The sequence below is a fragment of the Zootoca vivipara genome, chromosome 9, assembly GCF_963506605.1.
Source record: "Zootoca vivipara chromosome 9, rZooViv1.1, whole genome shotgun sequence".
In the NCBI taxonomy this organism is placed as follows: Eukaryota; Metazoa; Chordata; class Lepidosauria; order Squamata; family Lacertidae; genus Zootoca; species Zootoca vivipara.
Genome location: NC_083284.1, coordinates 48,391,310 through 48,405,558, shown reverse-complemented (window position 1 = coordinate 48,405,558; position 14,249 = coordinate 48,391,310). Strand labels below are relative to the sequence as shown.

The 14,249-nt window shown below is 44.6% G+C and overlaps 1 protein-coding gene across 1 annotated transcript in view; it reads right to left on the bottom strand.

Annotated features, from left to right (window-relative positions):
* Positions 1-10,406: 10,406 nt before the first annotated feature.
* Positions 10,407-14,249, bottom strand: part of NEIL3 (nei like DNA glycosylase 3) — a 39,641-nt gene continuing 35,798 nt past the window's right edge. Inside the window, exon 10 of the mRNA XM_035112163.2 lies at positions 10,407-11,232. Within this exon, the coding sequence (XP_034968054.2) occupies positions 11,050-11,232 (183 nt within the window). The 3' untranslated portion in view covers positions 10,407-11,049. The remainder of the gene's footprint in view (positions 11,233-14,249) is intronic.

The window sequence follows — 14,249 nt, the reverse complement described above, 5'->3', positions numbered from 1 at the left end:
GCCCCACCATAGATTACCATACCTCACCACACACTCCTTTTACATTACATGGAAATGATTCCAGTTATTATTTGATCAGTGTCATCGATGGGCATACTTTTTCAGAATGTGCCTTTACTGCTTAATGCTAAAAATGTAGCATGTTTTCCCAACTATATTTGGAAAACAACATAACAACTGTTGGTTGTTGGGCTGTATTTTTGTTGAAAGTGCAACAGCAGAGATCATTCTGTGTGCAACTTAATGGTTAATTGTGTTAGTATTGAAGTCAACTGGCCAAGAAGGTTATAGGTAGAGGTATAGCTTAGCAACTAGGCATGATGTTTACTGAGGTTGCATGTTTCCTGATTGGCTGTGTAGTTAAGAGTTTTTTCTGTGTATATTTTATTGAATGTGCCCCTGCTCTGTTCAGGGCCTGAACTAGGAAGGGAAAAGCCTTTCTGCTGCTTTTTCCTCAAATTATACACAGTTTAGTTCTGAGGTTTTTTTTCTCAGTAAATTGCTAGCAGGGTTTTTTCCCCTCTCTGGATGCTGTCTTCATTGTTTAAGTGACTAAGTCTTGTGACATTACTGTCATCCATATTTTCCCAGAAGCTGTGGTGTTCAAGTATTTGTCCCTTCCAAATCACCAAATATACAAATACTTTTTAATCACTGGAATACTGTACCTATCAGTGGAAGCATGCTTATCCAGAAGCAAACATTTCCTACCACATGTGGTCTAAAACACGGTTGGTGTCCAAGATATGTTCTTCTCTGCACCACTGTAGTTATAACTACCTCTGATGGTTTGCTTACCTGCTTCAAACAGGAACTAAAATTGCTGGCCTGTTGTCACTGTTGAAATATGCAGCTTCATTTGGACAAAGCAGCTGCAAACTCTTTTTGCTGTGAGAGCTGATTGCAATAAACTGATACAAAATCACACCTGCCTTTCCACACGGTGTATTAGAAACTGCAGTTTGAATGTGACAGAGATGGAGTTCAAATCCCATTGCTTTTGATGGGGGAAATCTAGAAGCAATTCAGGAGACAGATAGTGGCATTATGCATTCTATAATGTTTGCAAGCTGGAGACAAAATTGAATTAGTAGGGATATCCTTGCCATGTCTCCCTGGCAATTCATTTTCTTGGACTACTGTGTGTGTGTGTGGCCTATTTGGGGACTCGGCCCAGAACAAGACAGTGGGGAAAAGAAGCTCTAACCATCCAAATAGTTTTCTTTACTTTACCTTGGACTGATATCTTGCTGTGCAAACAGATTCCAACGTGGAGGTATATTAAGGATTATCTTGAGACATGTGATGATGCAAGCATGTCCATGGACCTTAGATAGTGATTAGGCATTGTATGTCAAGGCAATCCCTGCTCACCAGTCCTACATCTATCTATCTATCTATCTATCTATCTATCTATCTATCTATCTATCTATCATCTATCTAAATGTTCCCACTGCGTGCACGGATGAGACAGCCTTTCACCGTTACCGCAGAACCGAATTGCATCAAATTAGGACAAAGCATACCTTGCCCATCAGGGAGGGATCTTGCATAATTCCCCCCCCCAAAAAGCACACCTTTCATACCTAAAATAATGATTAAACACAAAAAGTGGCGCCCAAATTAGACATCACCCGCAGAAGCTCTGAAGACTCCAGCAGCATTCAATAGAAAGGCAGATCGTGCGCTGTCACCAGCAAAAGCTCTGAAGGGCGGCGCCAAATAATGACATCATCAGCTGAGCAACTGAAACCACCAAGGCGGCCATTACCAGACAACCCACAGAGTCAGGCCGGGGCCAAGGAATGGAGATACAGGGCGGAGGCCTCGGCTCGCATTTAAATACTAACCCAAGCCAAGGACGACAGACTAGGTCTCGACTCTACTTCACAGACTAGGCCTCAGCTCTACTTTACAGCCTACAGACTAGGCCTCAGCTCTACAGCCTACAAACTAGGCCTCTACTCTAAATACTATCCCAAGTGGAGCCCAGGGTGGGAGGAGGGGCCCAAATAGGTCATGGGCTGACGTAGGGTGGGGGGAGCCACAGGGTGGGGGAGGGGGAAGGGATACCTCATGGGTCGCTACAAAATAGGAGTAATCACAGGGATGAGACACAACAACCGGGGGGGTGGACACATAGTCCAGGGGGGAATGGACACATCCTCCCCCTTTCCTGGGAAACAAGGATCCTGAGTCAGGCACAACAAACAATAATAACAAAAATAATTAAAACAACAAATCCAAGGACAAAGTTCATACATCCGGAAAAGCATATTACATCAAAACACTAACCAAAAACAAGTTATGCAACCATTACCATTCAAAACACAAATGACATCAATACTCACACACACACACACCCCCAAAAAACCCACAGCAACATGTGGCCGGGTCAGCTAGTTATGTATAAAAGTCTTTCTTTCCTTCTTTCCATTTATATATCACCTTTCCTCTAAGCAGCTCAAGGTAGCATACAAATTTCTCTCCCTCATTTTATCCTAAAACAAACAAACCCTGTGAGGTAGGTTAGACCTAGAGAGTGTGGATTTGAACTCTGGTCTTACAGGTCAATTGCACTCATTTCACACGCTAGCAAGGTTATGCTTAAAATTCTACAAGGCAGGCTTAAGCAGTATGTGGACCGAGAACTCCCAGAAGTGCAAGCTGGATTTCGAAAGGGCAGAGGAACCAGAGACCAAATAGCAAACATGCGCTGGATTATGGAGAAAGCTAGAGAGTTCCAGAAAAACGTCTACTTCTGCTTCATTGACTATGCAAAAGCCTTTGACTGTGTCGACCACAGCAAACTATGGCAAGTTCTTAAAGAAATGGGAGTGCCTGATCACCTCATCTGTCTCCTGAGAAATCTCTATGTGGGACAAGAAGCTACAGTTAGAACTGGATATGGAACAACTGAGTGGTTCAAAATTGGGAAAGGAGTACGACAAGGTTGTATATTGTCTCCCTGCTTATTTAACTTATATGCAGAATTCATCATGCGAAAGGCTGGACTAGATGAATCCCAAGCCGGAATTAAGATTGCCGGAAGAAATATCAACAACCTCAGATATGCAGATGACACAACCTTGATGGCAGAAAGCGAGGAGGAATTAAAGAACCTTTTAATGAGGGTGAAAGAGGAGAGCGCAAAATATGGTCTGAAGCTCAACATCAAAAAAACCAAGATCATGGCCACTGGTCCCATCACCTCCTGGCAAATAGAAGGGGAAGAAATGGAGGCAGTGAGAGATTTCACCTTCTTGGGCTCCTTGATCACTGCAGATGGTGACAGCAGTCACGAAATTAAAAGACGCCTGCTTCTTGGGAGAAAAGCAATGACAAACCTAGACAGCATCTTAAAAAGCAGAGACATCACCTTGCCGACAAAGGTCCGTATAGTTAAAGCTATGGTTTTCCCAGTAGTGATGTATGGAAGTGAGAGCTGGACCATAAAGAAGGCTGATCGCCGAAGAATTGATGCTTTTGAATTGTGGTGCTGGAGGAGACTCTTGAGAGTCCCATGGACTGCTAGAAGATCAAACCTATCAATTCTTAAGGAAATCAGCCCTGAGTGCTCCCTGGAAGGACAGATCGTGAAGCTGAGGCTCCAATACTTTGGCCACCTCATGAGAAGAGAAGAATCCTTGGAAAAGACCCTGATGTTGGGAAAGATTGAGGGCACTAGGAGAAGGGGACGTCAGAGGACAAGATGGTTGGACAGTGTTCTCGAGGCTACGAACATGAGTTTGACCAAACTGCGGGAGGCAGTGCAAGACAGGAGTGCCTGGCGTGCTGTGGTCCATGGGGTCACGAAGAGTCGGACACGACTAAACGACTAAACAACAACTTACAGGTCCTAGTCGAACACTCTAACCACTTCAGCACAGAAGTCTTTCATATTTATCATGTGAAACAACTCAATCTGCCCTTTAGTCATGAGTTAAAAGTACTTAAAAAACAAACAAACCCAACCTTTTATGTTGGAACTTGATGGTGAACCTTGTAATATCATTTTCTCACCTAGGGCTGCCCAGTTCAGGAGAATTCAGTACTTTAAATGATTCAGAGAAGGTAGCATTTGAGGAGGGTTGATTTACCCTGCCATCAAGCTGCCATAGTTCAAGAAGCAGTCTCTGCCAAAGTCCTCCCTTCTAACTCAACAGTTTAAGGCCCAGGAACTAAGGAACTAACTCTCTTTTTCTCTTGTATTGAACCTGCAGCAACCCTACAGCTGCTTGGCTCAACAACTGAGAGGCTGTCTAATGAAATCTTCCAGTAAATGGGTGTAACAAGACCCTTTAAAAACACCAGCGCTGCAGTGTTAATTACAACAAAAAGCATTTTAAATATTTTCCTCTATCCAAAGTGTCTTTCCTCGCTTTCAGAGAGAACCACAATTGACTGTTGATATACTGTTGCCATTACATTATCTTTTCTTTTTCCAGCATCTCCCAGAGCAGAAGCCCAAACAAGATGAATGGCTGTATAATGCCGCTAAAAAGCTTCTGTGGGTTTCAGCCATCAGTGTTTCCACCTCCCAGCTGTTAGCATCCTGAAATCTGATGCTTACAATTGTTGCCTAACTTGCACTTAACTATACTTATACTTAAATGGATCTCTCATTCCGACACGCAGTGTTCATCATCTGCTTCAAATTGCCACTCTGTAATTGTCTTCCTGCTTTCCTCTGATGATGTGCGTTAGGTTTGAATGCCGACTTGGGGAGAAATTTTGGGGCTAGCGCTGGGGTTGTGTTTTATGTTGTAAGCAGCCTTGTCAGAGCCATCTAAAGAATGTGAAGCTTTCTTCACGTGCTAGTCAAAAGGTCCTGTTCTTGGCATACACTTTTTACGAGCCCTGCAGAAGGCAAGAGCAGGAAGAGGGAGTGTCCTTGGGCTGATGTTAGCATGGCCTGCAGATGTGATCGGGGTCAGGGGTTGGCATTGGCAGGCACCCGCTGAGGCCCACACCTCAGCAGGAGGCTGATAGCACTGCACTAGACATTGTCTCACTTCATAACCTAGTGTGAAATATATTTATTGCATTTATATCCCACCTTCTTCTCCAATAAAGCACATGTGGTTCTCATCATTTAACCACCAAAACAACCCTGTCAGGTAGGTTAGGCTGACAGGCACTGACTGTTCCAAGGCCACTCAGTGAGCTTCATGAGCGAGTGGGGATTTGAACCCTGGTCTCCCAGGTCCTAGATAACCTGTCAGGGACTGTGCTGAGGAGGGCTGCACAGATGAGGAATTGTGGGAGCTTCCCCCTCCCCCTGATCAGGATCCTGAATCTTCCCAGGAAAAGTGGGACAGTATAGATTTCGAACAGTGGTTTGCAGAGGGACATAGTTCAGAAGACAAAAGTTGGGAAGAACTGGGTGGTGAACAGCTAGGAGAAGAAAAACCGGGAGACAGAGAGTTAACAGACTGGAGTTCGCTGGATAGTCCAGCCAACCAGTCCAAGGTCACAGAGATTAGATAAGTAGCTGCACAGAAGGCACAGTGGTTGCAAGATCAGGATGCAAAATGAGGAAGTCACGAGGGTGACTCAGGGAAGTAGGTGTGAACCTTAATTGGAAGCACCTTTACTGTGAAAATTGACTCTGTTCTTTCGCTGTGATCATTAAAATCTCTTTAAATGGTAATAGGCTATTTTTGCTTTGTTCTGCTTATCCATGGCCAAAGGGAGGGAGGAAGCCACTCCCCCAAAGCCTGATATCCCCACTCTAACCACCACACCACACTGACTCACTGGAGTTTTCAAAGCATGAACCTCAGCTGCTAACACAGAAGATAGGCAGGTCTGATGATTTTTTTTAACGTAAGAGCTTTGCTGGATCACCCCAAAGTTCCATCTCGTCCAGCATCCTGTTCTCACAGTGGCCAACTCCATGCCTAGAAGCATGCAAACATGACATGAGACCCACAGCCACCTCCCTCTTCATGTTCCCAAACAACTGGTATCCGGAGGTCTAACACCTCTACTAGAAGTAGCTAAAAGCCATCATGGATAGAAGCCATCAAAAGCTTAATCCTCCAATAATTTTACCAACTCCCCCTTAAAGTGTTCCAAGTTGCTGGCTGCACATCTTGTGGTAGCAAACCCCATAGTTTAACTCTGTGCTGTGTGAAGAAGTGCTTCTTTTTCATCTGTCCTGAATCTCCCGGAATTCAGCTTCATTGGATTGTCCCAGGTTCTGCTATTTCAGGGAGAACTTCTCTCTATCCACTTTCTCCACAACATATAATTTTATAGACTTCTATCATAATTCTTCCCCTCCCCCCCCACTTGCAATTACCCTTTTTCTTCTCTTAAAAGCACCAAATGTTGTAACTTTTCCTCATAGGGAATTTTCTTTCCTCCTGAGTATCTTCATAGTTCTTAGGATCTAAGTTTTTCAAGGTTGTGCCATAAATTTTTGTGTATCTTTCTAGCCTTTGTTGAAGCTAAAACAGATTGCCTAAGTATTAGTTTCAGTTTTCTGTTTTTCTGTCTCCTAATACAGAAGTCTTCGTTTCCCCCATCACAGCAACTAAGTTCTTTTTTACCTGGGTTTTGTTATCCAAAGAGAAGTGAGCACATAAGATATCAACTAACTGTAGCCTAGGGCAGGGGTAGGGGACCAGCGACCCGCAATATATTGGTAGACTCCTAGCTCCCATCAGTTGATGCTAGCATGGTCAATGTTCAGGGATGGTGTGATTCTCCACCTCTGCCCTAGGGTTTATAGAGGTGCTTCCTTCCATTACCTAGCTACTTCCCATTATACCTTTGTTGTTCTTGTTTAGTTGTTTAGTCGTGTCCGACTCTTCGTGACCCCATGGACCATAGCACGCCAGGCACTCCTGTCTTCCACTGCCTCCCGCAGTTTGGTCAGACTCATGTTGGGAGCTTCGAGAACACTGTCCAACCATCTCATCCTCTGCCGTCCTCTTTTCCTTGTGCCCTCAATCTTTCCCAACATCAGGGTCTTTTCCAGGGAGTCTTCTCTTCTCATGAGGTGGCCAAAGTATTGGAGCCTCAGCTTCAGGATCTGTCCTTCCAGTGAGCACTTGGGGCTGATATCCTTCAGAATGGATAGGTTTGATCTTCTTGCAGTTCATGGGACTCTCAAGAGTCTCCTCCAGCACCACAATTCAAAAGCATCAATTCTTCGGTGATCAGCCTTCTTCATGGTCCAGCTCTCACTTCCATACATCACTACTGGGAAAACCATAGCTTTAACTATACGGACCTTTGTCAGCAAGGTGATGTCTCTGCTTTTTAAGATGCTGTCTAGGTTTGTCATTGCTTTTCTCCCAAGAAGCAGGCGTCTTTTAATTTCGTGACTGCTGTCACCATCTGCAGTGATCAAGGAGCCCAAGAAGGTGAAATCTCTCACTGCCTCCATTTCTTCCCCTTCTATTTGCCAGGAGGTGATGGGACCAGTGGCCATGATCTTGGTTTTTTTATGTTGAGCTTCAGACCATATTTTGTGCTCTCCTTTCACCCTCATTAAAAGGTTCTTTAATTCCTCCTCATTTTCTGCCATCAAGGTTGTGTCATGTTAAAGTCATTCGCAGTTCAAACCCAAAGTCCTTGACTCTTTCATGATATTTACATGTTTCCTTCATACCTTCTTGTTTATTCCTGCTCCTGGCTTTCTTAGCTTTGTTCTGCTTGCCTGTTGTAGACCCCCCCCCCCCCAAGGTATTGCATTATGTGTAAGACCACTTCTTTTTATTTTAGGAGAGATACTGTACAAACCCACAAAAACTTCAGCTGTAAATGCACAGTTGCCAACAATCTACTTTAATCTGCTTTAGTCTGATTCTAAGTTAGCTATTGCAGCACCTCCATTTGTTGCTAAAACCAACCTGCATTTCTGTGTAATTTGTTAATGTCTTTATTATATCCTTTGCTGCCTCCCAATAGGAACATCCAGGAAATGAGATACTTGTAGCAGAGTTTGTTTATTCCGTGTTAAATGACAGCTGAAGGCTCACTATTCTATTTACATTTACAGTTCTAGAATTTTTTAAAACAGCATTCCACATCCAGCTAAACTTTGGAAAACAGAACCATTAAAAGCCAAGGTAGCGATTACAACAAAATCTTACTCTTTAACATCTTGCATTCTCTTTTGCAGAATTGCTATTGCTCTTCACAATCTACAACAGAAATGTTAATGCTGAAAGAACTATTAGATGAGAATGAAGCTATTGCCTTAAATAGTGTAATTTCATTTTGGATACTCTCTTAAAAAGATTTGCAATCCTGGTGAAAGGTAGGGTGCCTTTTAATAGGTTGGTAATTTTAATAATGCCCTAATTTAAATTCAACACATTTTAAATGGGGAGAAAGATAAACTAAAGTAAATAAATGACACCCCTCTCAATGAAAAACTGATGGCAAACGAGAGATCTGACTTTGCCTTTTTCTCTGAATTTCAGCATTCGGCATCCACATCATGTTGTTGTTTTTCCTGCATTCATCCCCAAACACTATGAAACGTACAGCTAGCTATATGGCATAATTGGTTTCAGAGAGAATTCTGTGCATTTTGTTTCATAATACTTGCCTTTTGCCACCTTTTCACCACTGACAGATAATCTTTAACAATGTATGAGATAAATACAACAGGTGGCAAGTTATGGGCAATGCTTTACTTCTTGATATTCTGTCATTACAAAAGCAGCATCTCTGCATCATTTGTGCTGCCACAAATATTGAAGGCTCCTGCATAATCTCTAGCAGTCCTGTCCCCCCGTGAGTCATTCAACGCTAATTTAAGATGCTATGTATCTCGCATATGTACATACAGCATTGATTTCCTGCACTGAAACCATCTGGCAATAAGTGCAGGCGTGTCATTGCTGTCCTAGAAGCAGAATGCCTTTGAAAAGAGGTGGAATTCTGTACTGCAACTAAGCATGTCAGTAGGACAAACTTCAGTATTACTCTCATTTGACAGAGGCTGCCTACAAAATGAACTCTGGGTTTTAAATCTGGGTTCTAAGCCTTAAGTTCTGTGAAGGAAAACAAGGTGGCTTCGTGAACTTTAAGAGGGTTCAGAAGAGCAGCAGTCTTGTCACACGGGGCAGGAAATGTTTCCCTCTGGGTTTACCAAGGCGGTTTTACTGCCCGCGATGCATCTCTTCTTGTACCTGTGGTAGGTTGTCCTTTCAAAAGATCCCTCGTCAAAGTTCACCGCACACAACCATAGGGTTTCTCCATAAGCTGCTTTGCTTTAGGCTTTCTTGAACGACAGGTGTGTAAGAGCTTGCAAAGTGACCTTAAAGAATAAACAGCACTCCATTGGCGTTAAAGCACTTCCAACACAATTAGGTTCTGTCGCTGGCCCAGGACGATCTTAATAGGCGAGCTGAACAAACGAAGATGAGGTACAATTCAAATGCCACAGGAGGTGCTCATTCTAAGAGACTCCCAAGAAAAACTATAAGCCTGGGGAGCAGATCAAAGAAGCAGAGGAAGTCTGGGATAGCAGCAGCAGCGATGGGGAGAGCATTTCATCTTTGAATGAGCAACTACAGGAAAATCTGTGCCAATCCACCGACAGAATCTATCACAGTGGTATTTCAGCAGGGCCCCCAGCGGAAAAACATGCAGTATATTTTCTTCTGCTCTGCTACACCCATTATATTTTAGTGGGCAGTACCATTTTTGAATGGGCTTCCATCTGTGATGGCCACCCATCACCTTAATTTGTCCCAAATGCAATGCTCCACCATGAATCTATATTGCTAACCAGCCTATAGATGTTGTAAGATCTATAGACTAGGGCATTGCATTTTGGGTAAATTTAAAATGCTGGGTGGACACTGCAGGTGGGAGCAGTGATTTGCCCGCCCCCCAAAAACCCCCACAACCACCCAGGGACTTGGCAGGGAGGGCAGGGTAAGAGGTGCTTCTGAGCTCATGGGGCTCTTGGCCAGTGCCTAACCTAGCTAATGGTTGAAGCCAGGGCTGTCTTTAAGAATTATGCCAAGAGCCCAGCCCTATGCATGTCTATTCAGAACTAAATCTTCCTAAATTCAATGGGACTTACTCCCAAATAGGCATGTGTCCAATCTCACCAATAAATGAGAACAGAGTGGCCTACTCTGCCATGCTTGTAAGCCAAAGTCCATGGATTTGAAAGGATGGGTAAACTGCTGTCCAAATTTCCACCAAATTTAAGTGCAAGTAGCCTATGCAGACTTAAGGGCACCAAACCACCCCAAATGGGTGCCTAATTCTGCATAGGGGATCAGGTTGCTTGCATAAGCCAAGCTAAACTAGCCACCTGTTCAGTTCCAAAGGAGCAACATTTTTTTCTTAGGGCAGGTTCCTATATGGAGAAATATAAGGTGAAGGGAAAGCCACGCAGGAACCATCGCAAGGTCACCTACAGATCTGCAACAAACAATAAAGCATGTTAGTTAAATGCATCCCTTCTACTTTGGCAAGAAGCTCATTCAGAGCAATCGTTAAGAACAAACAGAGACTCGTCATTGCTAGAAACAAGTTTATTGAATATATTAATCTTTCATAACTGATTACAAAGTGTATTAAAATCTATTCATCTTAAATGCATTGAGATATAAATGTTTATGGAAGCACAGCTTAAGAATTGGGAGTGGGGGGGAAGCGCTGAAGGACAAACAGCATGTACAAACTCCAACTAAAAATGTATGTTTTGTTGACAAGATTGTAGCACATTGCATGAGAGACAACTAAATCCAGATAATTCCTGAAGATTGTATTTAAACAATTTTATTTTTTTAGCCAGGAAACAAGACAACAAAAGAGATGACTGGGTATTGTTCAGATATGTTAACCCTTCCATATGAGAGCTTCTAGTGTTAGATAAAACAAATCACAGAGGCAGTTAGAAGGAGGGAACAAAAGAAAGCATGTCCAAATGTATAATCTAGATGGATTTGCAATCGTAAGATACCACTTGATCATGACCCTCCTAAAGTATCTCCCAGAGAAGAGCAGCGTTGTACACACAGTTTGAGAAGATTAACATCAGATGGAGTATTGGAGATGAATTGCTCAGCATCCTGGGATAATCTTCATTCCTGGACCATTTTCTGCCCACTGAAAGAAGTCACACTGCTTATCCTTCCCAAGAGGGCACACAAAGAAATTCTTTCCATTATTAGGGCCAATCTTCAACACCGTCCTCATAATGCTGCGCTTCCTGTGATTGCAGAAGGGAAAATGCAGGTCTGCCCACTGTAGAGAGAAATCATTTCTCCTTTTAACATCAGATCCCTCTTTTAAACCGGTGGCAAGAAACTCGACTTTAATTCTGCAGGGTAGGTGGCAACTGCTAATAATCAGGGTAAATGGCTCTCTTTCAAATACGCTATATGTTTCACCACCTGAGCTCCACTGGTTTGACTTTGTGAGAGGACAGTTTTCGAGAGTCTTATCTGACTGGAGGCAACATGGGTTCAATTTATCCAAGTAAAGTTCTGGTACCTCATAGATGAATAGCAATAGATCTCACTTCCCCACACTTCCAACTTCCTGTAATTGCCGTGTTAACAGAGAACAAAACCCATGTGAAAACAATCTATTGTATATTGCGTTCAGCCCATCCTTGGGAAGTTAGTTGAGAGGGCCTTTTACTCCCCTTTCAGAACTTCCCTCCATGTGTATATTAAACATGTGGAGACGGGAGGAGTGTATACACTGGCCCCACTCCCAACATATCTGTCCTCTGCTGGTCCCAGCAGGTAGAAGGTCTAAAAAGGATGCCAAGGTCCATACAAAGAGACTCTTATATTATTATTTTTTGCAGCGAATACCAAGGGCGTAGCCAGGATCAAAACTAGGGGGGGGCAAGCCATGATCATTCAGGGGCGGGGCCACAAAGTGGGAACGTGGGCGGGGCTACAGGGCCAGCTGGCCTGACAACATTGTGGTGGCGGCAGCGGCGGCAGCAGCGGCAGCGGCCACCTTGTGCTTCTGGGGCTGGCAACGGCGGCGGCTACCCTGCTTGGCTGGAGAGGACGGGAGGGTCGGGCAGGCAAGAGGGGGTGACAGGGTGGGCGAGGGCAAGGCAAGGCACGGCCGCAGTCATGACGGCTCCAAGGCGTTGCTGCATATCAGCATAATATTTCAACCATGTTGTGGGTTCAAGCCCCACCTTAGGAAAAAATTCCTGCATTGCAGGGGGTTGGACTAGATGACCCTTGTGGTCCCTACCGACTACAATTCTATGATTCTATTGATATATTGCCATAGCATATGCATCATTCTGCTTTCTTGAATTGTCCTACTCCTAGGCATAGCAGCCAACTCCTAGAGGCCTAGGTGCCTCCCCCCCCCAATTACTAGTAAATACCGTATGTGAAAGAGTCATCCCCCCCATGTTGATGGGCTTTCTATGTGGGGCTTATCTGCCCCCCCCGTATTTTATTAAGAATGGAAGAGGGAGGGAAGGAAGGAAGAAATAGAGAGAGGGATAACTCATATTTGTGGGTGCCTCTGGGTGACGCTGTGATGCTGGAACTCTGCAGCAAGAGGACGGGAGGGTCGGGCAGGCGAGAGGGGTTGGCAGGGCGGGCGAGGGAAGGCACGGCCGCAGTCACGACAGCTCCGAGGCGTTGCTGCATATCAGCATAATATTTCAACCATGTTGTGGGTTCAAGCCCCACCTTGGGGGGAAAATCCTGCATTGCAGGGGGTTGGACTAGATGACCCTTGTGGTCCCTTCCGACTACAATTCTATGATTCCATTGATATATTACCATAGCATATGCATCATTCTGCTTTCTTGAATTGTCCTACTCCTAGGCATAGCAGCCAACTCCTAGAGGCCTAGGTGCCTCTCCCCCCCCCAATTACTGGTAAATACCGTATTTGAAAGAGTCACCCCCCCATTTTGATGGGCTTTCTATGTGGGGCTTATCTGCCCCCCCCCCAGTATTTTATTAAGGATGGAAGAGGGAGGGAAGGAAGGAATAATAGAGAGAGGGATACCTCATATTTGTGGGTGCCTCTGGGTGATGCTGTGAAGCTGGAACTCTGCAGCAAGAGGATGGGAGGGTCGGGCAGGGGAGAGGGGGTGGCAGGGCGGGCGAGGGCGAGGCAAGACAGGGCCGCAGTCTCGATGGCTCCGAGGCGTTGCTGCATATCAGCATAATAATTCAACCATGTTGTGGGTTCAAGCCCCACATTGGGGAAAAATTCCTGCATTGCAGGGGGTTGGACTAGATGACCCTTGTGGTCCCTTCCGACTACAATTCCATGATTCTATTGATATATTACCATAGCATATGCATGATTCTGCTTTCTTGAATTGTCCTAGGCATAGCAGCCAACTCCTAGAGGCCTAGGTGCCTCCCCCCCCAAAAAGAAATTACTGTTAAATACTGTATTTTAAAGAGTCATTCCCCCCCCCCCATGTTGATGGGCTTTCTATGTGGGGCTTATCTGCCCCCCCCCAGTATTTTATTGAGGATGGAAGAGGGAGGAAAGGAAGGAAGAAATAGAGAGAGGGATAACTCACATTTGTGGGTGCCTCTGGGTGACGCTGTGATGCTAGAACTCTGCAGCAAGAGGAAGATACCGGTACACCTGTACAGGAGCCTTGTAAGCAGCTTTCTCTCTGCTTGATTTACAGCAGGCACGTCCAACAGGTAGATTGTGATCTACCAGTAGATCACTGGATGTCTGTGGTAGATCACTGCTAGATCACTGGCACCCCTAAAAAAGCTCACCCAAATTTTTCCTCCTCCCTAAAAAAAGCTGAACTATGACCTGAAGCCCTAAACAAAAATGGGCCTCCCTCCCTCCTAAAAGAAGCTCAACAAGTTTGACCTAACCCCCCCAAAACAGGGCTTCCCTTCCTTAAAAAAACTCAACAGCTTTGACCTGAACCCCCCAAAAGGGGGTAGATCACTCCCAGTTTTTAACTCTGTGAGTAGATCAGAGTCTCTTGGGAGGTGGCCACCCCTGATTTACAGTATACAGATGCAGGAGGAGGGGCAGACTGGAACACCAATGCTTTTTATAAACATCACTGTGTCTATCAAAGCTACAGCCCCCCCCTTCTTATTCACTTCCTTTTAGCCTTGCAGGGCCACCTTAGTCAAATTGAATCCTCTGCACCCTCATTAAATCGCCAATAGAACTGTTAATGCGATCCCTGAATGCCCATTAACAACTCCCACTGAATTACAATAGGGTGAATAGGGTGGACCTTGCCTGAAGGGATATTCTGCTCCATTGTCTTAACTGCT